Source organism: Phocoena sinus, chromosome 5, assembly GCF_008692025.1.
Source record: "Phocoena sinus isolate mPhoSin1 chromosome 5, mPhoSin1.pri, whole genome shotgun sequence".
Taxonomy (NCBI): Eukaryota; Metazoa; Chordata; class Mammalia; order Artiodactyla; family Phocoenidae; genus Phocoena; species Phocoena sinus.
The window spans coordinates 114590593-114616668 of NC_045767.1; the positions used below are offsets into that span (position 1 = coordinate 114590593).

The following is a 26076-nucleotide window of genomic DNA, read 5'->3' on the forward strand; positions in this document are numbered from 1 at the left end:
ACAGCTTGCTGTGTCCTCATGTGGCAAAAGGGCTAGGGAGCCACATGAGGCTTCTTTTTTAAGGGCACTAATACCACTCATGAGGATCCATCGTCATGACCTAATCACCTCACAGAGACCCGACCTCTAAAAACCACAGCCTTGAGCACTAGGGTCTCAATATATGAATTCAGGGGATACACACATTCAGACCATAGCCAGCAGTATGCAGTTGTCATCCCTGAGTCTGTGTAACATTAAGTTCCTCATTAAGGATTCTGCACAACCCAGAAAATAGGGCAAAGCCTGTTTTCATAAAGGGCAGTGAAAGTGTACTTCCTTTCAAGAGATGGAACCATCTATTTTTACATCAGAATCTGAGCTTCGGCCCTCTTGATTTACTGTCTGGTGGCGAGAGTCTGCATTTCTGGAATTTTAACATGCAACTCAACCATTCACTCATTCAGCACCTATTTATGGAGTGCCAACTGTATACTGAGCACAGTGCTAAACCAAGCTGTCAACCTGCTGGAGGGTTAGGTCCACTAACCTTTAGTGAGGAAGGAGAGAAACCACGGGAGACTTGACTAAAATTGGAATCCATGTGCCACCACAGCTTTCAAGAATGGCCTTCTTAGAGACAGGAGCTGAGCGTGAAGACCAGAGGTTACTTGGACTTATCAATACTTGCAGTTTACCGGCCACATTCTTCAGAAGGAAGTCTTTGCTTAAGTCCTGAATGTTGACTAAACTGAAATGTGTTCACGTTGCCTTGTTTATTCCTCATGCTGCTTTGTTCTTTTGGCCCAGAAACAGAAAAGATAGTCCTCGAGGCAGGAAATGGGTTGCCCTCTTGGAAATTCAACGACCAGCTTTTTCCCTGTGACGTGTGTGGGAAAGTATTTGGCCGACAGCAGACATTGTCCCGACATCTGTCTCTGCACACAGGTGAGTCAGGGTCTCCCTGCCGGGCCTTCCCTCCCTGGACCACCAGCTTCTCCATGATCAGGAAGCTGTGTCTCTAAGAGAATTAAATCAGGAAGTGGTAGAAATGTTTTTATCCGGACCTTTTCAAGCCATTTTACCTGGCATGTTCAAATAAGGCTCTGGAAAGGGTTTTTTATTTGTATTGAAAGGATCCGTTGAGTTCAAGGATGATTGATGAGAAAAGATACACATTTTTAGGTGTGTTCAGGTAAAATTTCTGAACTCTAAGGAGTTTATTGCTGTCACCTTGAGGGTGCAGGGCATGGGGCTGCACCCCATCTTATTGGATTCATCTCATTGCGGTAGGTGGAAGCAGAGGGGAAAAGAGCACCTTGATGGAGAAACAGTCTCTGTCTTTATTTACATATAATAATGGAGAAGTGTGGTTGATTCTGAGTGTTGGGAAGCGGAAACCCGAATAAATAGTAACTTAATCAATGCGGCAATAATAAGCAAGGACAATAAGAAGTGAGGTAAAATCAATAGCAAACAAAAAGCAAGATGGAAAATAAAAAATGAACTATTTCAATTTTTACACTGTAGATCAGCCTTGTTAAAAATTCAAATGTGTCTTATTTGCAGGAAACACAAAACAAAGTGGTAAAGAAAATAGAAGTTTTGTATCTCACACAAAGTTAAAAGAAGCAAGACAGTATTAGTATGGCAAGATTAATTTCTTTTTATATATATATTTTTTTAAATATTTTTAATCTTAACTATTAAACCACTAAAGACAAAATTTAGTCATATACTTAACCACAAAGAAAACTTTCACATGTTAACAAAAGTAGAGGGGGCTTCCCTGGTGGCGCAGTGGTTGAGAGTCCGCCTGCCGATGCTGGGGACACGGGTTCATGCCCCGGTCCGGGAAGATCCCACATACCGCAGAGCGGCTGGGCCCGTGAGCCATGGCCGCTGAGCCTGCGCGTCCGGAGTCTGTGCTCCACAACGGAGAGGCCACAACAGTGAGAGGCCCGTGTACCGCAAAAAATAATAATAATAATAAATAAATAAATAAAAAGTAGAGGTTCTATAAGCCACGTTCTCTGAGCATACTTAAATGAAATTTAAAATAACCAAGGATCCATAAAATGTTCCACCTAATTGTATCAAAGGAAAGGATCACAAATTCCAGACATCTAAGAGGAATGAAAGGGGAACATTCGTCCTTAACCTGGAATGAATAGCTACAGCTCTGGTCCATGGGACATTTATAGATTTAAACATTTTAATTGGAAGGGAAGAAAAACAAAAATAAAGGAACTTAGCACTCATATTAAAGAATTAGTAGAAGAACAAAATCTAGGAAGAAGACCATAAAATAGATAAATCCCTTTAAGTCTGATTAAGAAAGGAAAAGGAGGGCTTCCCTGGTGGTGCAGTGGTTGAGAGTCCGCCTGCCGATGCAGGGGACACGGGTTCGTGCCCCGGGCTGGGAAGATCCCATATGCCGTGGAGCGGCTGGGCCCGTGAGCCATGGCCGCTGAGCCTGCACGTCTGGAACCTGTGCTCTGCAACGGGAGAGGCCACAAAAAAAAAAAAAAAAAAACGAAATGAAAAGGAGGCTGAAATATTCAAAATTAGCAATGAAAAAGGAAGCCTAATTCTTTTTATACAATGTTTAAAGATTACTTTCCACTTACAGTTATTACCAAATATTGGCTCTATTCCCTGTGCTGTACGAGACATCCCTGAGCCCATCTTACACCCAGCAGCTTGCACCTCCCCCTCCCTCTCCCCCTCCCCATATTGCCCCTCCCTGCTCACACTGGTAACCACTAGTTTGTTCTCTATATCTGTGAGCCTGCTTCTTTTCTGATATATTCACTAGTTTGCTGTATTTTTTAGAGTCCACATATAAGTGATATCATACAGTATGTGTCTTTCTCTGTCTGACTTATTTCACTAAGCATAATGCCCTCCAAGTCCACCCATGTGGCTGCAAATGGCAAGATTTCATTCTTTTTTATGGCTGAGTAGTATTCCATTGTATATATGTATCACATCTTCATTATCCATTCACCTGTTGCTGGACATTTAGGTTGGGAAGCCTTATTCTTAATACAGATGCTGTTAAAGAATTATTGAAGAATAAGGGCAACTCTATGGCAAAAAAAAAAAAAAAAGCTGAAAACTTTAGAAGACATAGATAATTTAAGCAAAATTTCCAAAATTGACCCAAGCTGGGTAGGGGGGAGGTGGTGGTACTTAAGTAAATCAGTTACCAAAGGGGAATTTGGAAAGATGATGGAGATACTATTAATAAAAGCATCAGGTCCAGAAACTTTCCCAGCTGGGTTCTTTTTTTTTTTTTTTAATGTCAGTTCATTGGTTTGTTTTTTTATTTATTTATTTTTGGCTGTGTTGGATCTTCGTTTCTGTGCGAGGGCTTTCTCCAGTTGCGGCAAGCGGGGGCCACTCTTCATCGCGGTGCGCGGGCCTCTCACTATCGCGGCCTCTCTTGTTGCGGAGCGCAGGCTCAGTAGTTGTGGCTCACGGGCCTAGTTGCTCCACGGCATGTGGGATCTTCCCAGACCAGGGCTCGAACCCATGTCCCCTGCATCAGCAGGCAGATTCTCAACCACTGCGCCACCAGGGAAGCCCCCAGCTGGGTTCTTTTTAACTTGTTGAGACAAAGAAATTCTGATATTATTAAACTTTTCCAAATGATAGAAAAAGAAAGCGCAGCAATTCACTTTATGAAGAAATCATAACCTTAACACCAAAACTTAACAACCTCACTTATTAATACAAATACACAAATTCTAAAGAAAAGACTCTCTTCTATCTGTACTGTAGGGCTCCTCCCCAACCCCGCGAAGCCCAGGCCACCAGCACCTCGGATGCTGGGGACCACCTATAATAATAATGATGCCTTACATTTTGTTGCAGACAAATTTTTTTCCACACTCTTTCCCATGAAGTAGATAAGACAGGTGTTTTCTTTAAGGTGAGCCCACTAGTACAAATTCAGAACTAAGGATAGAAAAGGAAGTTGTTCTTTCCTTCCTCTGCTACCATCTGTTACCTTGATCTGTACCTAAAAGCAAAGCCTGCTCCTTTAATTTCCTTAATTAATCAAATGAATTCAGAATGCCACTCTGGAAACAGCCCTGAAACATCGTCAGTTTTATGAAAGGGTTTCTACTAAAAAATCAACTAAAGTTTTTTATTTTATTTATGTAGCATGAAAATTTCCAATTAAGTTATTTCATCTGGAGTCCCTTTAATGTCATTAGTGTTTATTTCTTGGCTAACTCAGGCCTGGAGCTTAGGAAAAATGAGGGGCTTCGCTTACACACCAGTCCTGGGAAGGCTGATCATATCCCCTTCCTCAGCTCAGCACCCATCCTGGACTGACACATGTCGGGGCTTGGACACACACACACACACACACACAAATTATTCTTGTAGCCTGCATGGAGCTCACATTATCAAGAAGAGGGGCCTATAGGTACCCAGGAAAAAGCAGATGGTCCAGTTGCCCCGGAACTTTCTTTCATCTTTGAAAGTCTGAAAGCAGAAGCGACCTGCCACGTGAAGACTTTTTAGATATTTAAAATTCCAAAGTGTTCCCTTTGTCCCCATTAGAAATGAGATTTGAACCCTCCTTTCCTGATACCCTTAAGTGGTCTTTGGCAAGGTGTTGGGATTTCATTTCTGAGAGTGGTTTGGGATTTTTCCTGTCCCTTCTCCCCCAGAGGAAAGAAAATACAAATGCCACTTGTGCCCGTATGCTGCTAAGTGCCGCGCAAACCTGAACCAGCACCTGACCGTCCATTCGGTGAAGCTGGTGAGTACGGACACCGAGGACATCGTCAGCGCCGTCACCTCTGAAGGCAGTGATGGGAAGAAGCACCCTTATTATTACAGGTGAGCTGCCAGTGGAACCTGCTGGTCCAGGCTGCCCAGAGTTTCTTGAACACTCCCTGCCCATCTGCTAGGGCACACATGACAAAGTGTCTTTTCTCAGTCACAGGGCTGAGCTTCCTTTTAATATTGGCTTTGCTTGGATTGAACCCTGTGTTGCACTGACTCCTTCCTGGCTTGGGTGGCCCTGGGAGAGTTAATTAAAAGGGTGGAGGTCTTAGAGGTGGCTTTGTGGAGCGGAGTCCAGAGAGTGGCAGGGCTCAGGGGTGATGAGCTGTGAGGTCTGGACAGCTGGGAAGCTCCCACCTTTGTCACTGAGCACCTCGCTGCTTCCTGAGAATTATCCTAAGGAGAAATGAATCTGAGAACCCTGAGGGAATAGCCCTGGAAGTATTGCATACTTTCCCCTGGCTGTGCTATCCTTTAGTACCCGGAATGGTATGTTTCTCTTCCATATTCAACTGTGAATCAATATTTGGTTTGTTTGCTATAAAATCCCGAGTTTTCGGGCTTGCTATCGAATCCTGCCCGAGTGTATCAGCGCACCAGCTCTGCTGATATCTTGGCAAGGCTGCGCCGCATCTCTTTGCCCGAAGGAGTCAGTTAGGTTAATGTACAGCATCTGGAATCTGTAATTTTTAATTAACTTTATGATTATTTAGCATAGTTACAGCATGAATGGGACTGTTACATCATGCTAACACTTAGCCTGTCTGGCACAGTGACCACTTCGGAGGTGTCCCAGAAAGTGGAAGAATTTTCTAACGCAAAGCCTTTTGGTGGGAGGAAAACACGTGTCAAGGTCCAGATTTCGGAGTGTACCGCGTGCAACTGGGTAGCCTCCATTTAGAAGCTCACTCTTCTCTCGTCCCGTACAGCTGTCACGTGTGCGGATTTGAGACAGAGCTCAACGTCCAGTTTGTCAGCCACATGTCACTCCATGTGGACAAGGAACAGTGGATGTTTTCCATCTGCTGTACGGCCTGCGACTTCGTCACCATGGAGGAGATGGAGATAAAGGCGCACATCGGCACCAAGCACACAGGTGACCCTCCCTGTCTGCCCTTCTCACCCATCTCTCCTACATCCCCCACCGCCCCACCTGGCATGGATGTCCTCATCGCCATGCGACGCTGACACTTCCTTCCCGAAGGAGGGACTTTCTCAGGGTAGCAGAGCCACATCCCTCTGTATCCACAAGGCCACTGCCTGGCCTGGCTTATGCCTCGCCCATCTGACAGGTTCACCGGCTCAGGTGCGGTGGAGAGGCGAGGGCTGTTTGCTTGTTCCTCATCCTGATATCATCATTGTAGGTAACAGTCATGGAGCTTTTATGATGCCCCAGGCTTGCACCTTTGTGTCCCAGATCTCATTGAAGTCTTAGAACCCTCTGGGGTCAGTACCATCGTGGGCATACCATATAGGTGAGAGACTGAGGCTTAACAGAGGTCAGGTATTCTCTCCAAGGTCTACAACCAGGAAGTGACTCCAGATACTCAGACCAGAACACTTTCATGCTAGAGCCACTCTCTGTGACCCTGCTGTTTTGACAGCCCCAGGCAACCCTGGGCAGAGGGCTGCCCCTTTCTGTTTTGCGGGGCCAGAGCCCTGTGCACCTAGCTCTGCAGGCTCTGCCCCTCTTCCCTGAAACTGCAGCCCTGACCCCCTCCAGAATGATGCATGGCGGCTCTGTTCAGGGGCAAAGAAAGCCAGCTTCTCCTGAAACAACTCAGTGGCTCTCTAGCCTGCAGCACTTTTCCTTTCCTATAAAGCTCCGGCCATACTGGTTAACTTCATCCATTTCATGATGTTAACATTTGGACTTCACCACGCAATCGTCCTCTCCCAAGCAATGGTTACAAATGACACCAGCGTGGCGTCATTAAGTGACAGTGAAGAGGAGCTCCCCCTGCGTTTTGCTTACAAGTCATGAGCTCACGTTGCTGACTGCCAGCCCTGGGCGGTGGATCAGCCCCTTGCATCCTCGGCCCTTGAAGGATTCAGGAAGGGGAAATTCCCTGGCAGTTGTGCTGACAACGTGCACGGCCGAGAAGTATCTCTCTGTGCTTTACTGGCCGCTTTGGCTCCGTGGTGCCAGTAGCAATAAACGCTTGCTTTTGTCAGTAAGTGGAGCAGCTATGACTCGGAGGTCTGCAGAGAACCGTTATGCTGAGTGAGGAGGTGCCATTTTTACAGTCACTTGTCTCACCATAACCATGTTAGCACTGTGGGCAGCGGGTGAGCTGGGAAACCTGTTCCCTCTGAGATGGTGGGACCCCTGCTCTAGCTGGGAAGAACATTCTTGCTTGTTAGCACAGAGAGCCCAGAGTGAAATGCATTGAAGAAGTTTCTTTTGTAACACAGTAGAAGCCTTTAGTGCTGCTGCTATTAAGGAATAAGGTTCTATCCTATTTTATAATCCAGGGGTGCTAGCAAGGTTTTTGTAAGGGCCAGATAGTAACTGTCTTAGGCTTTTCAGGCCATACAGATTTTGTCACTGCAATTCAACTCTGCCATTGGATGGAAAGTAGCAGTAGGTGATATGCAAATGAGTGGGCGTGGTGGCCATGGGTGATGTGCAAATGAGTGGGCGTGGCGGTGTTCCACTAAAACTTGCTTTACAAAAACCCCAGGCTAGATTTGGCCCAAGGGTTATCGTTTGCTGACCCCCAGTTATAAGCTTATGGCCCCACAGTTTGGGTTTCTCGTATTTAGCTGCTGCTTTGAGGTTAGAATTTAACCCAAAATATGTCAGCCTACATCTGTAATCAGTAAGCTGTGTAATTGCAAAGTTATGGTATAAAGCAGTATGTATGCGATATAATATAGATAATAATATACATTCCTGAGAATAAGGAGCTTATGTAAGGCACTGCTGTGTCTCCAGCACCTGGAGCAGTGGCTGCATGGTGTAGGAGGGGAGTAAGCCTTCATCCAGTGAATGAATATAAGTGTGCAAGCACATCTACACACACATGTGCACGCCAAGTAAGAAAACTACTGAAACGTGGCCCTTGCCTGACCTTAGAGTCCACTAACTTATGTATATACAGGCATACCTCGTTTTACTGCACTTTGCCTTATTTAGCTTTGCAGGTTTTTGGGTTTTTTTTTTTAACAAATTGAAGGTTTGTGGTAACTCTGCGTCGAGCAAGTCTAATGGTGCCATTTTTCCAACAGCATTTGCACACTTCATGTCTCTGTGTCCCATTTTGGCAACTCTTGTGATATTTCCACCTTTTTCATCATTTTTATATTTGTTATGGTGATCTCTGATCAGTGATCTTTGATGTTACTCTTGCAAAGAGATCAAGACTTGCTGAAGGCTCAAATGATGGTTAGTATTTTTTAGCAATAAAGTCTTTTAAAATTAAGGTTATGTACATTGTTTTTTTAGACATAGTTCTGTTGCACACTTAATATGCTACAGTATACTGTAAACATAACTTTTATACGCACTGGGACACCAAAAGAATTATGTGACTTGTATTATTGCAATATTTGCTCTGTTGGTGTGGTCTGGAACCGGACCATCAATGTCTCCGAGGTTTGCCTGTACTCTATGTGGAAGAAGTTACTTGGGATGGAGGAGAGCACACGTTGAATTCTAGATCCTGACTCTAGACCCCATGTTACTGTAAATAGCTCTGGGAATATAAGAACTCATTTAACTTCTCTGGGCCTCTATCTGTTCCCTGAGTTTTTTTAATGAGTAGGAGATGCCAGACAGGCCTGAGATTCTCTAATTCTGTGAGCCTTGTTCCCTCATTTGACTTACCTGTCGTAGGAATGGGCATCTTTTATTTCAGTACCCTAGGAGATCTGAAGTGCTTTCTTGTTACCTAGTAAAGTTATGATCTACAGGATGAGCTTTAATGAACAGCAGATTTTTACTCAGTCTCTCTTAGAATCCACATCCTTCTTCATACTTCCTTACTGGCTACTCTTGCCCGAGGCACCCTGTGAATGAAGTGCTGAGCGGGTATCTGAGGAACTGTCCTCTGTTTAGTGTTTCTTCAGTGACTCTCCCTTACCCTCTTCCTCCACGGCTCCTTGTCCCTGCAGAGAACATCAGCAAGATAAAATATTCCCTCTGGTGCTTCCTAAATGCAAATTTTGCTGCAGTCTTTAAATGTTGCAATAATGGCATTGAGGAATTTGAATAGCTATTTGGAAAATACAACCATCTGTATGTCACGTCACATTGACACCAAAATAAATGTCACATGACTTACCCAATCCCTGTTTACAAATCACCCCTAGAAAGGCTTGAAGAAAATAGAATATTTTTCAAACTTCCAGAGTGAGAAGGATTTGTACAAGCTTAAGTGACAGTAGAAATCACGAAGAAGAAGAATCAAGAGATTTGACACAGGAAAATTTCTCCTGTTTGCAAAAGCAAAGCAAAAGAGAAAGAAAAGGAAAACAAAAACCCACAGTCTGAAAAAAATGTGTTTGTAAAAATGACAAAATGGGGCTTCCCTGGTGGCGCAGTGGTTGAGAGTCTGCCTGCCAATGCAGGGGACATGGGTTCGAGCCCTCGTCTGGGAGGATCCCACATAGCCGCGGAGCGGCTGGGCCCGTGGGCCACGACTGCTGAGCCTGCGCGTCTGGAGCCTGTGCCCCGCAACGGGAGAGGCCGCGACAGTGAGAGGCCCGCGCACCGCGATGAAGAGAGGCCCCCACTTGCCGCAACTGGAGGAAGCCCTCGCACAGAAACGAAGACCCAACACAGCCAAAAATAAATAAATAAATTAAAAAAAAAAAAAAAATGACAAAATGTTAATCTCTTTACAACATGAAAAATTCATATAAACTGGTAAGAAACACTTTAGGTCTCCAATTAAAGGATTCACAAAGGACATGAACAGTCAAGTCACAATAAAACAAAGAAAAGCTAATGACTTAACATCAAGAAAAATGTTCAACCTCACTAGCCGTCAAACTAAAACTCAAAAGTGGCTTATCTTTCACCTATTAAGTTAGGAGCACGTCTTATAATGTTACCCACTGTTACCAGAAGCTGCTGATCCGCCTGTGGCCATGGCCTTGCAAAGTGGTAGAACTTTTGAAAACTAATTAGTATATACCAAGAGCCTTGAAAATGTAATGCGCTGTGACCCAGTAATCCTGCTTCTGGGAATTTATCTGTAGGGGAAAAAAAAAAACCAGCCAGTGGAATATTAATTTTAACTTCAAATGCAATTTTAAGGAAATAAGTAGAGTAGGATAAGTTTACCCCATGGATATAATAATATCATTTAAAAGTATTAATTCATAATTATTTTCACAGATGTTTTGAGCACCAACTGTGTGCCAGGTATATAAAACAGCATGGGAAAATACAAAGTGTTTGTTATCATTATTATTATATTTTATAAATATTATATGTTATATTTTATAATATAATAATATATTCTTCAATAATGCTTACCATGAGCCAGGCATTGTCCTTAGTGCTTTGCATAGAAAAACCCATTTGAGCCTCACCACAAACATATGAGGCAGGTGCTGCTATTATCCCCATTTTTTAGATGAGGTAATTGAGGCACAAAGTACATACCTTGTCCCAGGTCATACAGCTACTGAGTTGAACAGATGGCATTCAAACTCAGGTATTCTGGATCTTAAGTCCTTATTCTTTATTTTTTAATTTATTTTTTTATCGGAGTATAGTTGATTTACAATGTTGTGTTAGTTTTAGGTGTACAGCAAAGTGAATCAGTTATACATATACATATATCCACTCTTTCTTTAGATTCTTTTCCCATATAGGTCATTACAGAGTATTGAGTAGAGTTCCCTGTGCTATACAGCAGGTTTTTATTAGTTATCTATTTTATATATAGTAGTGTGTATATGTCAATCCCAAACTCCCAATTTATCCCTCCCCCGACTTATCCCCTGGTAACCATAGGTTTGTTTTCTACATCTGTGACTCTACTTCTGTTTTGTAAATAAGTTCATCTGTACCCTTTTTCTTAGATTCCACATATAAGTGATACATTGTGATATTTGTCTTAAATGCTTATTCTTAACCACTATGCAGTTAACAACAACAGTTTTAAAATAAAAATGCTTACTTTTTCAAAAATAAAAAAAGAACACCAAAAATGTAATGTTGTTTGTATTGAGGCAGCAAGAGGGTGGGTACTTTTTTCTGGTCTCAATCTCTCAATTTGTGTCATTTTAAATTACGAAATATTTAGGGTTTTAATGTTCTCTTCAATTGGCTGTCCCAGTGTTTGAGGTTGCCGTACCTGTGCACAGGTGTCCTTCACCAAAAATCTTTGCGATGCTGAAAATCAGCGATGGCTTGGATTGCAGTGAGCCTTGGATTGGGTTGACAAGGGCACCCTGGCTCACTCCCTACAGATACAGCGAGGGGAGATGTGAACTGAGGGGAGAGGAAGCTGTGTAGATGAGGAATTATAAAGAGCGTGGGCTGGGCTGTTTCCCCATGCTGTAGCCCAGAGCGTTTGCCGTGGCACCTCTATATTTATACATTTATTAATTTAGGGAGCTCTCCCCAGTGCCGTAAGCCTGAGGGTACTTGAAGCTATTCTTAAAGATGGTAATTAAAATTATCTGTTTTAATTCTAAGAACTCATTTAAAATAATCACTCATAATATTCTGTTAATAAGACTAGTCTTAGAGGATGGATTTGGTGAAGCAATATCAGGGACTCAGGGCCCCCACTGAAAATATTCTATTTGTCTACAAACTGTGACTGAACTGGTTCAATATTTAGATAAGAGACTGGCAATCATGGTGCTGGCTTTCCTTGTACCAAGGGAGGAATGTATCCTAAAGGCGTGTTCCATCCCTTCTCGTGGGTCAGTAAGTGAGGTCACCTACTGTCTGTCCAGGAACCAAGTTCACTTCTGCTAAGGAACAAGATCTTAAAAATTGTCAACTTGGGACTTCCCTGGCAGTCCAGTGGTTGGGACTCCGAGCTTCAATGCAGGGGGCGCGGGTTCAATCCCTGGTTGGGGAGCTAGGATCCTGCATGCCATTGCCGTGGGGCGTGCCCAAAAAGGAAAATAAAAAGGAAAATTAAAATTGTCAACTGAAGTAAGGGTTGGGTGCTCTGGGCATAAGTGCAGCTCTGACAGGAACAGGACTTGAAAACATTGTAAGCCGGTAAATATTTTCCCTTCCTCTTTTTACAAACTTTTTAAAATTAGACAAGTAATTTATGGTCACTCCAGAAAATGTTGAAAATCCAAATAAAAGAAAACAGGCATAAGGCTGATCATTTCATATGCTAGATGTAGCCACCATTACAGCTTTGTTTACTTCTGGATTTTTTATGCCTATATATAAAATATGATTTATATTTTTAATCTCCTAATAAAGGAACTTTGTTTCTAGAGTTTACAATCACTAGATTACTTAATTGGTTGATCTGAAGGGAATGGAAGCACAGACTCCCTACATTTTCAACCCTAGCCTAAAACTATGGGCTTAATTGGATTAAATTGGCTTGGGGAGAATTGATGTCTTAACAATACTGAGTCTCTTGAACATTTACAATGGATAGCTCTCCAGTTATTTGGGTTTATAATGTCCATTTTTATTTATTACAGTTTACCTTCAAGTGATATTATACCTCTTCCTATGTAGTATAAGAACCTCACAATAACTTCTTCTCTCCCAGCCTTTATGTTATTGTTGTCATACATTTACCTATTATAAACCTTATAATACCTTGTTATTATTTTCTAAACAAAATTACTTTTATTATATTTTAAAGAGATTTTAAATAGAAAGAAAAATTCATCTATCTACCCATGCAGTTATCATTTCCAGTGTTCTTCATTCTTTTTGTGTAGATCCATTTTTTTATATTTGGTGTCACTTTCCTTCTGCCTGAAGAATTCTTTTTTAACATTTCTTGTAATTTGGGTCTGCTGGTGATGAATTCTTTTGACTTTCTTTTGCCTTCATTTTTGAAATATATCTTCACTGCGTATAAAGTTTCAGGTTGACAGTTGTTTCTTTCAGTACTTTTATAAAGACGTCACTCCACTACTTCTCACTTGCATTGCTCCCAGTGAGAAATCTTCTGTCATGCTTATTTTTGTTCCTCTGCACGTAATGTAGCTTTCCTCCTCTGGCTGCTTTTAGGATATTTTTTTTTTAATCACTCATTTTGAGCATTTTGATTATGATGTCCCTTGGTATAGATTTCTTTATCTTTGGGGTTCATTGTGTCTCTTTGATCTGTGGGTTTGTGGTTTTCCTCAAATTGGGGAAAATTTTGGCCTTTTCACATATTTTTTCTGCCCTCCCTACCCCATTAGGGACTTTAGTTGAACTTATATCAAGCTACCTGCAGGCGTCCCATAGCTCACTGATGCCCTTTGCATTTTTGTGATTCTTTTTCCTCTGTGTTTCGTTTCAGATCATTTCTATTGCTACATCTTCAGGTTCACTAATCTTTTCTTCTGCCATGTCTAAATTGCCGGCAATCCCATCCAGTGCATTTTTCATCTCAGACATTGTAATTTTCATCTCTAGAAATTTGGATTGGATCTTTTTATATCTTTCATGTCTCTACTTAACTTTCCAAACATGTGGAATACAGTTCCAATAACTGCTCTTATGTCTTTGTCTGCAAATTCTAACAGCTTTGTCAGTTCTGGGTCAGTTTTGATTGGCTGATTAATCTTTTCGTTTTGGGTTGGGTTTTCTCGTTTCTTGGCATGCTGATAATCTTCGTTTGGATGTCAGACATTGTGATTGTTACCTTGTCGGGTGCTGTATATTTTATATTCCTATAAATAGTCTTGACCTTTGTCGTAGGATTCAGTTAATTACTTGGCAACTTTGATCTTTTTGGGGTCTTGCTTTTATGATTTGTTAGGCAGGTCTGGAGCAGTGCTCCATCGAGGGCTAATCATTACCCACTATTCAAAGATCTTCCTCAGTTTTCTACTCAATGCCTTGGGAATCATAAGTTTTTCTAATTTGGCCAGTGGAAACAGACACTGTTCTCTAAGCCTTTCAGATGGCTTTTTTCCCTCTAGCTTTGGGTAGTTTCCTCACACACATGCTCTGACCCCTGCTCTGCTGAATGTCCTTGAGGGACCCTCTGCAGGTCTCCGGGTTCCTCTCCTGTGCTGCTCTTTCCTCTCTGGTGTTCTGTCCTGCAAAGTCCAATCTCCTCAGACCCTCAGCTCTATCTCCTCGACTCAGTGAGTCTGCCAGGCCATTCCCCAACCCTGCACTGCAGTCCGGAAAGTAAAATCTCTCAAGGCAGGAAGCAGGTTAAACCTAGAGCCTGCCTGTTTTCTTTCCTCTCTCTCAGGGGGTCACTCCTCTTTATTGCCTCATGTCCAATGTTGTGAAAACGATTGTTTGATAACTTTTGTCTGTTTTTTGTCAGTTGATAAATAGCAGTGGTAAATCCCGTCTCTGACACTCCATCTTGCATGGTAGCAGAGGTCTCCTGACACTGGATTTCAATGGCCTCTTGACTTGTTCACTCCTGGTTTTGAGGGAGAGTCCAGTGCCCTGATGAAGAGGATGGACGTTAGTGAAATCTCTGCTCCACCACTTCCTAGCCACGTGACCGAGGCCATGTTAACCTGGCTGTGCCTCCCTTCCTTAGTCTGTAAAATGGGGGTGATAATAGTCATGCCTCATTGGATTTTTGAGAGGATAAAATGAGATAGCGCATTTAAAGCATGATAACCCGTTTAATGCATCTAAAGTTCCTAGAACTTGGTAACACATTCATCTTAGCTATTGTTGTCATTTTATTTTAATTCTTATAAGACGCCAATAAACACTTGCCAATTGAATATCTACTCTTGGCCCGAGAACCACAAGTGTCATCACCATAGGCGACTGGGACCTGGGATCCAGCACTGGGAGATGATGTAGACATGAGGCCCCAAATCCCCCACCCATAATTGCTATTATTCTAGGGTTTTCATCTCCTAAATAACAGACCTGGGTTTGTTTGTTTGTTTGTTTCATTTTTCAGGGGAAGACAGGAAGACCCCCAGTGAATCAAACAGCCCCTCTTCATCCTCCCTCTCAGCTCTGAGTGATTCGGCCAACAGCAAAGACGACTCAGACAGCTCCCAGAAAAACAAGCGCGGAGATAACCTGCTGGTCATCTCTGTCGTGCCTGGGAGCCAGCCCTCACTGAATAGTGAGGAAAAGCCAGAGAAAGGTGAGGGAGGAGGTGGGCTGGTCTACTCAACCCTACCCACTCTGGGGGGGATGACCCAGTCTTGAGAATAAGCCCTTGACAGAAGTGATGTTGGAAAACAGATATTAGGCCTGGGAACAGTATAGTACGTATCATCTAAATTTTACGGGTGCTTTTTGGCTTGATTGGCATCCGTATATGGGGTGGAAAGATGGGGAGTGTGACATTGATTCTGAAGCTGTATGTTTAACACCTTTTAGCCCGGAGGTGCAGGGAACGGTGCCTGGAAGGGTACAGCTGGAGGGTGGGGGGTCTCTGTCCTACTCCCGCCCTCCTGTCCCTCTGCCCCATGCACCCGTACACCCAGCCTCCGTCCTTTCAGGGTTCGAATGCGTTTTTTGCAACTTTGTCTGCAAGACGAAGAACATGTTTGAGCGCCACCTGCAGATCCACCTCATCACCCGGATGTTTGAGTGTGACGTGTGCCACAAGTTCATGAAGACCCCCGAACAGCTGCTGGAGCATAAGAAATGCCACACTGTCCCCACCGGTGGGCTCAAGTAAGGAAAGCAAGTACAGAACCTTTTACTGTGTTGTTTATTAAACACCCTTTCCCCATCCCTACCCCATCCCCTCCCCTGAAGGTTTTGGGGTCATGCAGAAGGGGGGCTTGGCATGGGGGGGATTAGTCAGGCACCTCTGCTACCTTTAGCTGGATAGGAATTAGATCTGCCCCCCAGGAGGTTGGCAGATGTCAGCAGGAGAATCCATTTCACAAGACGACTTGCCGAAGCAGCTCGGCACAGGCATGCAAGGGTAGAGCCATCCTACACTGCTTGAGTTTCACTCAGACTTGATTTTAAGGGACTTGGGGGTTAGTGTCCCCAGGTGTAAATCATTACACTGACACTGCACTTCATCCTCTATTTTTTAGATGATTTGCCGCAAGTCTTTTAAATAAGCACTACAGCTACCCCATACACACACACCCCCCCCAAATATCGGATCCTTGCCAGTGTGAACAGGCAAGAGGCCCCGTTTTTCATGCAAAGATCATGTGCCTCGTGTCTTCCTGCACATATGCCTTACGCCTTCCCAGGAGCTGGAATCGGGAGCTCCCTGGTGTAGCCTTCGTGAGATCTGACATTTCCGGTCACATGTTCTCCACAGATCCCCAAAGACCTAGACAATGAGCATCATCATTAACCAATATTTGCGACAAGCCCTCTGGTCTGAAGAGAGACCCATCCGTTGTTATCAAATGCACTGTGTGTCTGGCTTGATAATAGGTGCTAAAGGGCAAACAAGGAATAAAACATAATTTCCACCCTTGGGAAATGTACGTCCGAGCACAACCAGAGTTTAATCTTCCCAGTGGTTCTGAAATCAGAGTCCCTGTCCAGGAGGCACTCATGGTCTAGTAAAGAGAAAAAAGCATCTGTCCCTGGGCACAGAAAGACATACCACTTTCAAAGCATAATTATTCATGTTTAGCTGAAGTGATCCTGTTATTAAAAGAATGAAAAATGACATTGTACTTAATATAAGAACAAAAAACCTTTTGTTTTTAAACATTTTTATCTTTGAAACTCACAACTTGCCAGAGAAATGGCATGACTGTCCTGAATGGGTGAGGGGTGGAGAGACCCAGAAGGAGCCTGGGAGTCGAGTCGGGGGGCTCTGTGCAGGGTGGACTCCCCAGGCTCCTGCCGGGTCGGGGGGACCCTCCTCAAGAACTTGCCCAGAGGAGCAGCACCTACTGTTGGATCCCATTTTGTTTCACCCTTGGGGATGATTAGGTGGGAGGGGGAGGGGTGGGTAAATGGGATGGGGGGAGGGGCGATTATCATTCCCGACCACCAGTAAATGGGAAATGCCTAGCACGAGCTTATCTGGGAATTTGATTTGGTTTATTCCCACTGTCCCTTTCTAAATATTTATGTACTCATGTTTAAAAAAAAAAAAAACAAAAAACCATGTATTTCCGTGGTTAGACTAGCACTCATTGCCCTGCCCAGAAGCCCAGTCACACCCATTACCCGCGGCCCCTGCCAGTTGTGGCTTTGCCAGTTAGGCCCCCTTTCTTCGGGGACCTAAGGAGTCCCGAGCCTCCGACCCACTGGGGAGGATGCAGAGTGAACGCTGATGCTTTTGCGGGTGTAGACACTTCCCATACAGTACTAATGGTCCCCTATGTAATAGTTTATGTTCTAGGATGACCAAGTAGAAGAATACTTTGAAAAACTTGCTAAAGCCTTCTGGCTGTACAGTGAGTCTTTGTTTTGTTTTGTTTTGTTTTGTTTTCCCTTGGCCGTATCAGAGCTTTAGTTTGCCTGAGAGAGTGTCTTTACAATAAGTAACGGGAGCACGGAAAACCCTTAGCACTCTACCTGAGCAGCGAGGGAAAGACTAAGCCGTGGGTCACAGAAATGTCCTTAACGTGAAACAGACTGCCGATGTCTAAATTGCTTTTCTGTGATGGGACTGCTTGTACTCTATATCCTGTTCATAATGCAGATCAAATAAGATTATACTATTATTTTTCTTTTGCCGTAGCTCAGGACAGTGGTGAGTTTCAGACTCCTCTAGGTAAGGCCCAGCTTGGCGTAGGGGTTGTGTGTGCACCTGACCTGGGAATGGGCTTTATATTTCTCTCGTGTGCACTCTTCTGTGAGCTGAGGTTCCGAGGCTAACGGCGGGCTTGGTGCTGAGGCGCAGTGCACGGGCACTGGGTGTGTTGGGCTCTGCTGAAAACCTCTCCAAACCCTCTGAGGACAATTCACTCCCAGGCCCTGCCCTGCAGGTGCCAGGCCAGAGCCGAGGCAGCCACTTTTGCATTTGCATTCTTTTGGTAAAGAGAGCACACACAGCTAGCATATCAGTCACCGACTCGAGCCCGGCAGCTTCTACAGAACGAAGCTCAGCAGAATCCGTAAACCTGCCCTCTCTGTTTTCCCCGCCCCTCCGGACAGCCGGGAGGCTTGTGGGTAGCGTAGCCTCACTGCCTAGGATGGAGAGACCCAGGCTTTGTCCCAGGGCACAGCCAGCCCGATAAGGTGGCAGAGCTGGGACTGAAACCGTCCCTTCTAGATAGACTCTGCCTAAATGACTTGCAGAGACCAGTCCAGTAATGAATCAGCGCCCACCATGTGCTGAGTACTCTACCGAGCACTGCAGAGAATGCAGAAGAAAAGGGGGATATGGTCCTGCCCGCTGAGAGTTTGATTATTTCCATGATGTAATAACATTAATCATTAATAATGCATTAATAATGTCTTCAAGCTCCAGATAGCAGTCGCCTCCCTCCCGCCATCCCCCATTCCTAACCGGGCTGGTGGGTGGGCTTCCTTCTGCCGAGCCCACCCCTGGTCCTCCCCTCCCTTCCCTGATGGAGACCCCAGGGCTGTAGGAGGCAGGTTTTAGGAGCACAGGTCTCTGCATCTACACACACACACTCCCACACACACACACACACCCAGGCCTTCTCGTCCTAACCACCCTTTAATCAGCACGATTCTGACCCCTACGACTTTCTGTCTGCTGGAGGCAGCTCTCCCCCTATAAGCTGTTCTTCAAAACTCTTAGCCTTTCTGCGTGTGCTTGGTGTGGTGCATGAAAAGTCGATTCTCTGTGTTGCTCCCATCTCGAGGGGAGGTCGTGAGGGTTAGCCCTCGGCCGAGGCCACCGGGGGCGGGGGCCGGGGAGGGCTCCGAGGGGCCGGGCGGGGAGGACGGAGGGGAGAACAGCTTAGGCGGGCGCCCCCTCCCGCACTGGCTCTGCTCCCCTTCCTGGGGGCCGGCGTCCGCGGGCGCAGCCAGGAGACCCCGAGCAGGCCGACGGACGGCTCCAGAAGAGGGTCCTCGTCGCCCCCGCAGGAGGCGGCAGGGCCGGGCTGGGCAGGGAGCAGGCCGGGCCTTGGAGCTGGGAGGGCGGCCGAGGGCAGGCTGTTGAGGCGGGGAGCAGCCGGGCGGCCGCCGAGCCCGCGTGGCTGACCCTCCCCTGTCCTTGCTTCCCCCCCCCCGCCCCCCGCCCACAGGTGCCCATTCTGCATTTATTCCACCAACCGCCCCGCCGCCATGGAGTGCCACCTCAAGACCCACTACAAGATGGAGTACAAGTGCCGGATCTGCCAGACGGTGAAGGCCAACCAGCTGGAGCTGGAGACGCACACCCGCGAGCATCGCCTCGGCAACCACTACAAGTGCGACCAGTGCGGCTACCTGTCCAAGACCGCCAACAAGCTCATCGAGCACGTGCGCGTGCACACCGGGGAGCGGCCCTTCCACTGTGACCAGTGTAGCTACAGCTGCAAACGCAAGGACAATCTCAACCTTCACAGGAAGCTGAAGCACGCCCCGCGCCAGACCTTCAGCTGCGAAGAGTGCCTGTTCAAGACCACTCACCCCTTCGTCTTCAGCCGCCACGTCAAAAAGCACCAGAGCGCGGACAGCCCCGAGGAGGACAAGAAGGGCCCGGCTCCGGCCCCCAAGGAAGCCGCCGGCCCCGGAGCCCCGCTCCTCGTGGTCGGGAGCACCCGCCACCTCCTGTCTCCCCTGTCGGTCATGTCCGCCTCCCAGGCTCTGCAGACCGTGGCCCTGTCGGCCGCCCACGGCGGCGGCGGCGGCGGCGGCGGTGGCGGCGGCGGCTCCGAGCCCAACCTGGCACTCAAGGCCTTGCCCTTGAATGGCTCCCCTTTGCGCTTTGACAAGTACCGGAACTCGGATTTCGCCCATCTCATTCCCTTGACGATGTTATACCCCAAGAACCAGTTGGATCTCACATTCCACCCTCCCCGACCTCAGACTGCGCCGCCCAGCATCCCGTCCCCCAAACACTCCTTCCTCGCCTATCTCGGACTGAGAGAGAGAGCGGAGACTGTCTGAGGGCAGCCGGGCTCTGTACCAAAAACCAAGAGACAGAGACAAAAACACAAAACTCACAAAACTTAAACACAACCCCAGCAGGTGTACGTTGCTGCAAAACCTACAGACCCGCCCGGGTCTGACCACGTGTACTGTATATCTTTAGTGAGGAATAGAGAATTGGCTCTGTGTGTATACCTGTTGCATTGACCTGAAAGCTGCTTTATCCAATCTTCAGAGAGGTGACCTACTGCATCCGTCTACCTTCAGAGGCATGCCTCCCCGGCCACACACTCCCACCCTCAGCCCTTCTCCGTACTTTGAAAGGAAATTCGTCTTGTTAAACCCTAAAGAGAGTGTCCTTAATAGCAATCAGCACTTGTAAGCTTCTGTACCGGTGCATTTTGTTTTCTGTTGGGTGAATGGGGCGTGTGGGCGTTTGTGGATTTGGAAAGAGACAGCCGTGTGTCGTGTGCCATAACATTTGCACCTTCTTTGTACTGGCTTCTTTCACAGGGATGAACGTTCTTGGCCCTCCTGGGTGGTTCATCCACTGCAGTCGCACCCCGAGCTCCTTCATTACCTTTCCCTCTCTATTTTGTGGCTACAGAGTGGTAGGGCCTGGTGCTTAGGCGACGAAGGAATGGTAGACATCTCAGTGCTGCCTGAGATTTCCGACAGAGTCCTGGAGACCTTGTGCTCGCATCTCTGGTTATGAAGATGCGAGCCGTTGAGAGCCCCATCTGGGAGAAATAGCTTGCAGCACTGCAGCCAACATCACAAAACTTAAGTGTGTTTTGCATGTGTGTCCATACGTATGCAGTGTGTATGGTACACACACACAGTGCATCCTTTTTTTAAGGGCAGATTATATATATATATGTATGTGATGTATTAAGTCAGTGGTTACCATTTGTTTGCAGGAAAAGAAAAATTGTATGAGTGAAAATTTTTATGGTTGATAAATCCAGCCAAGGAGATTAAAAGGGGTTTGGATAAATTCTGGGTATAAATGCTCAGACTAAAAAAGAAATGGCAGTTTTGCACAGTGCTTTTGGTCTTGCACTAGTTTTTGTTTCTCATCTGCAAAAAAGAAAAGTAACATAAAAGGAAGAAAATGTACCTTTTTTATGGAAAGAGTAGACTGTATGTTTGAAACTTTTGTCATAACCTCTTTGACATATAACGACCCAACAAAAAGGTGCTGTTTTGTCCTACCGTTCAGTTTACGCCCCTGAGACGTTTCCATTGTGTTTGCAGATCGTCAGGCTATAGCGGTATTCTCCACGTTATTAATAATTCTGTATTCCATTTTGTTAACACCTGGTAGATATAACCTGCTAGGAAGCTAACTTTATACTTATTTAAAGCTCTTATTTTGTGGTCATTAAAATGGCAACTTACGTGCAGCACTTTATCGCGGCAAGAAGCAGATGTGGATTGGTTGTACAGCCCTTTGCTATTCTTAAAAAGTAATGGGGGCTTCCCTGGTGGCGCAGTGGTTGAGAGTCCGCCTGCCGATGCAGGGGACACGGGTTCGTGCCCCGGTCCGGGAAGATCCCACGTGCCGCGGGGCGGCTGGGCCCGTGAGCCACGGCCGCTGAGCCTGCGCGTCCGGAGCCTGTGCTCCGCAACGGGAGAGGCCACGACAGTGAGAGGCCCGCGTACCGCAAAAAAAAAAAAAAAAAAAAAAAAAGTAATGGGTGATTTAAAAAGAAGAAAAGGAAAAGAATCTTTGGCTAAACATGTTAATGGCTTGTATTTTTTAAGACAACAGAATTTCCAGTATGAAACAGGCTGAAGAGCAGGAAGAAATGTGCTTTGTATAATAATGAGACGTTTGGAATATAAAAGTTTATATATTATTTATCTATTGAAGAACTGGTGTACAGGAGGAATGCTTTCTTACTGCGTTGCTGTCTTTCCATCATGTGTTATCCTAGGGTTGAGATTTTTTTTTTCTTCATCTATTCCACCGGGGGAAAATAAAGGCATCCCTAATTTTCTTCCTCTAGTCAGTTTGCTTCACTGAAAGCTCCCCTTGAAATTGGTACCGTTCTACAGGAAGGAGTCCAGAAGTCTTCTGTCCACACCATGGTCCTCCCTTATACCCACCCTTCCTCCCCCCAGACCTAGCAGGTGTGCTACACTCCCCTTGCCAGTCATCCAGCCCTGGCAGACCTGTTTACACTAAGGAGATGTCTCCAGGGGCAGGGGGGCTGAGCCAGCTAGGGCAGGAAGCTCCCGCACCCTGGGTCATCTTCCAGCAGAGACATCCGTTCTTGGCCACGTTTGAAACGTCATTCAACGTCGCCATATCAACGTCTCAGTAAAAGACACTATAGACGGTTATGGACGATACACTCCAAGAATACTGGGCTTATGGGTGGATTGGTTTTTTAAAAGTCGCGTCCTTTTCCCCATATAATGGAGAATGTGCGACTCGGCTAATCATGTGCTTTCACAATTACAAGTTCAGTGATGACAGGAAAGAGGGCCATGGTGATCCCACAGAGGCTGGCAGGAGGGCGAATCCCACGTGGGCACCAGCAGGTTAAAAACCTGAAGGGTGGCCCCGACAATTAAAACTGTGGATTTTACAGCATGCCACTTGTGCAATACGAGGTCCTAGGGTGAAACTTTCAAGATCGAGAAGGGTGTTGGAAGGAGACAATTGCCGCTCAGATGCTTGCCACTGAACTTGTATTTGAATGACTTAGTCGTGCTTAATGTAATTGGGCAACTTTTTTTAGCACTTTGGAAAGAGTCATCAATCTTTCTGGTAAATTATAAGAGTTTTCTGAGTGAGAAAAGGTGTGTTTGGAGTTTGTTTGACTTTTTATATTATTATTATTGTTATTAATAAAGAAAAATCTACAGCATTTTTCAGACTCCACCGAAGTAATATGTACCCCTGAATTTGGTTTGCAGTTTGATACTCAGGGAAGGATGTATTCCATAGATATCCTTTCCGTGTAGAACACTAATGTCTTTGAGATAGTCACCTGCCAACTAACTTCAATTCTGTTTTCACTATGCATTCTTCAATGAAAGCTAGCTTATTTTTCCATATAGTAATGCAGTTAGAGTTCTCAGCACTTTCTTCTCTCCTTTTTTTAACTCCTCATATTATGTTCAGATGATCGTACTGTCAAGGTTTATGTACATTACTGAAAATTTGTATTGTATAAAGCTTTTTGCATTACAAGGCTGTACAGGGTCATTTTGACAGTAACTGGTATATTCCTTTGCATCTTATGTTGCATTGCCAATTTCTAGTGTATCCAGTTTGGAAGTATAATATACTCTAATTAAAAAAAAAAAAAAGGTTGGCTATACTCTTGTTTCTTTTTCTTTCTTGGGTGCCATCCTCAGCTACTTGTTAATCTCACGGTTTTGTCTTGCTTTGTTCTGATTTTCACATTTCAGTGTATTTTAGATAAGTTTAGGAAGTGTCCACTACTAGTTATAACTATTGCAAAGGGCAAGTTTTGAACAACCATGGTTCCAATGCAAACTGGTATTATGTAAATCACTCACGGCCATTAGGATCGAGAGCGTATCCATCAATCAGTACAGCTGCAGGCCGGCTCCTTGCTGAAAATACTTAGTGACATTTAAAAGTGTTCACCAGCATTACCCTCTCCTGCTTAACGACATTTTATTGACCCCACAGCCATAGCGGGGGGAAAACAGATGAGTAATTCCATTTGTCTTAATGAAGTCTGGCAACTATGAGACTGTAATGAGGGGGAAAATGATATGCTTTGCAAGCTAAATAATAATCTATCCAAATGCGAGTAAGAGTTCCCCATTCAAAGGAAGGTACCAGAGAAAGAAACTGAGCCCAAAAGAGAGAAAGAGAAAGTGAGAAAGCACACTGGTACATTGAAACAGCTTTTTTTAAAATGCATTTTAAAGTTCTGTCCATTAGAGAACTTCCCCATGAATCCTTGATGGCTGGTGAAACATAGAAAGAAGCAAAAGAATATTTTGCCTGGTTCACAATTTGCATGCTTCTAAGTATAACGTCCTTGGCTTGTTGGAAGAAATTATGAACTGCTTCACTCTAACATTCACAAAGATCAAATTTACTTTTTATAAAATGAGATAATGTAGGAGAACCCACTTTGAAAATGGCCAGTCACTTATCAGACACTATTCTCCCCTTCATTTGTTCATCCAGTAACTGTGTTTAAGTCATTGAATCAAGTTCTCTCACTTGATTCAAATACTCACTTTGTTTGGGGATGGCTGGTATTTATTGAAAATATTAAAGTAAGTCAGACTTCTTGGCTTTTTGCTAGCACTACAGCAGGCATGGTATCTCATCTTGTGTACGTATTTTTTTCCCTTAGATTCCACACCTACCTCACATTTTCCCTTTGGGTGAAAATAGCCAGAAGTAGAAAGAAAATAATCATCAGTTTGGCAATTGTTTCCCCTGTTAATGGGCTTCCAGTGGCGTTGAGGAGTGGCTGGGATGGGAGCCATCCATGAGAGGACAGACCTCACCCGCCTCCTTCACTTACCCAGAGAGCGCTGCATGTGGACTCCAAGGCAGTTATGCGGCCCCTGTTTGAATTTAATACCAGATCATATATACTTTTCCTACTGTCGTGTTCAATAAATAAGACTGTAAGCGAAGACTCAAGGCCATGTTTTCTATAACATCTCTACGGCTGATTGGCCCCATTTGGTGGACACCAGAAACCATCCTTGACCGTTTCATAGAGGCGCAGTGCTGGTCACAGGAGAACAAGGAGAAATGTCAAGGCTTGATGAGCACCGGTACATCCATACCCACAGTCAGGGCGTCACATTAGAACCCTCGCTTGCCAAAGGTCACGTGGGGCTCATGAAGGACTTGCAGGGGAAGGCATGTCTCCTTAGTGGCCGAAACACAGAATCAAGTCACCTCGGTGCTTTCAGTCCTTGGGGAGGAGCTCATACAAAAGGGGAGGGAGGGACGGAAAGGGACAGCAGCTGAGTGATTTCATCTGTTTGAAGTGGGACATAAACGGTCAGGGGGCTCATGCAAAATAAACAAAATCTCATCAGTTTTTCACTCAGAGAATGTAAAACTGGAATCTTTCCCAACGGTGACTTAGAACCTGTGAGCAAAATCGCAGGATCAGAGAATACTCTTGGGATTTGGACTCCATTCCAAGGAGCCATCAACCACAGATGTTCAAGAGACCCCAGCCAACACTCTTTTACTTATAGAACTCTCTCAAAACAAGAATCTCACTCAAAGTGAGGTTTATTTTGCAAGTAATTACAATTCACTAAGAAAGCAAATGCCCATCGTGCAGGCCCTGGAGTAAATAAAATGTGGCTCTGGGGACCTAGGGGCCCATTCTTCTCCCGTCCAAGGTCTGAATGATATGAGGTTATCAATCAGGGCCTCTTCTTTATGAGGTAGGAGTTCTCCCCTTCATAGTTCTTTCTTTTTTTTTTTTTTTTTTTTTTTTTTTGGGGTACGCGGGCTTCTCACTGTTGTGGCCTCTTCAGCTGCAGAGCACAGGCTCCGGATGTGCAGGCTCAGCGGCCATGGCTCACGGGCCCAGCCGCTCCGTGGCACGTGGGATCCTCCCAGACCGGGGCACGAACCCACGTCCCCTGCATCGGCAGGCGGACTCCCAACCACTGCGCCACCAGGGAAGCCCCATAATTCTTTCTTGATAGCTGGATCTGTAAAAGAGGAAAATGTAAATTCTGCTCATGTTCGTAGGAGCTGCAAAGGAGAAAAGGAAAATCAATTGCCGTATCCCCTTAGGATTCCTTTTTTGATGGAGTTAAGGTAAGTATAGTTAATTCGTTGTCAGTTTTCAATAGAACTGTAGAACTAGAACACAGAATCTATCTCAGTTCATACTTCTAAATTATTTTCCCCTACAGGTGGCTTTCTACCCTATTTAGTGAGAATATCTGGATTACAGATAATGTTACCCAACCACAAAAGACATTCCCGTGGAGTTTGATCACCTGAGTTTGAAGTCTGACTCGAAAGCACCTTATAAAAAGAAAGATTGAACTAAATGGTCTCTAAGACCCCTTCCGCCCTAACAGATAACCTCTAATATACGCAGATTCCACTACTCTTTCTAAACAAGCAAAAGTCAGTAGTGTTTGAAACAAAAGTGGTCACAAAGCAGAATCCTTGCAGGGCAGTTATAGAGAAAAATGGCACCTCAACATTTTCAAGCCAC

The 26076-nt window shown here is 45.0% G+C and overlaps 1 protein-coding gene across 4 annotated transcripts in view; it reads left to right on the plus strand.

Annotated features, from left to right (window-relative positions):
- The window catches only part of ZNF827 (zinc finger protein 827), a 176825-nt gene extending 157651 nt beyond the window's left edge, over positions 1-19174 (plus strand). For 2 of the 4 annotated variants that reach the window (XM_032633167.1, XM_032633171.1), the window contains 6 exons: positions 790-927; positions 4668-4839; positions 5715-5881; positions 14832-15023; positions 15385-15562; positions 17205-17560. In XM_032633167.1, the coding sequence (XP_032489058.1) occupies positions 790-927; positions 4668-4839; positions 5715-5881; positions 14832-15023; positions 15385-15562; positions 17205-17229 (872 nt within the window). In that variant the 3' untranslated portion in view covers positions 17230-17560. Of the gene's footprint in view, positions 1-789; positions 928-4667; positions 4840-5714; positions 5882-14831; positions 15024-15384; positions 15576-17204; positions 17592-19038 lie in introns of those variants that run through there. The other 2 variants (XM_032633168.1, XM_032633169.1) reach the window with 2 other exon arrangements.
- Positions 19175-26076: the final 6902 nt, after the last annotated feature.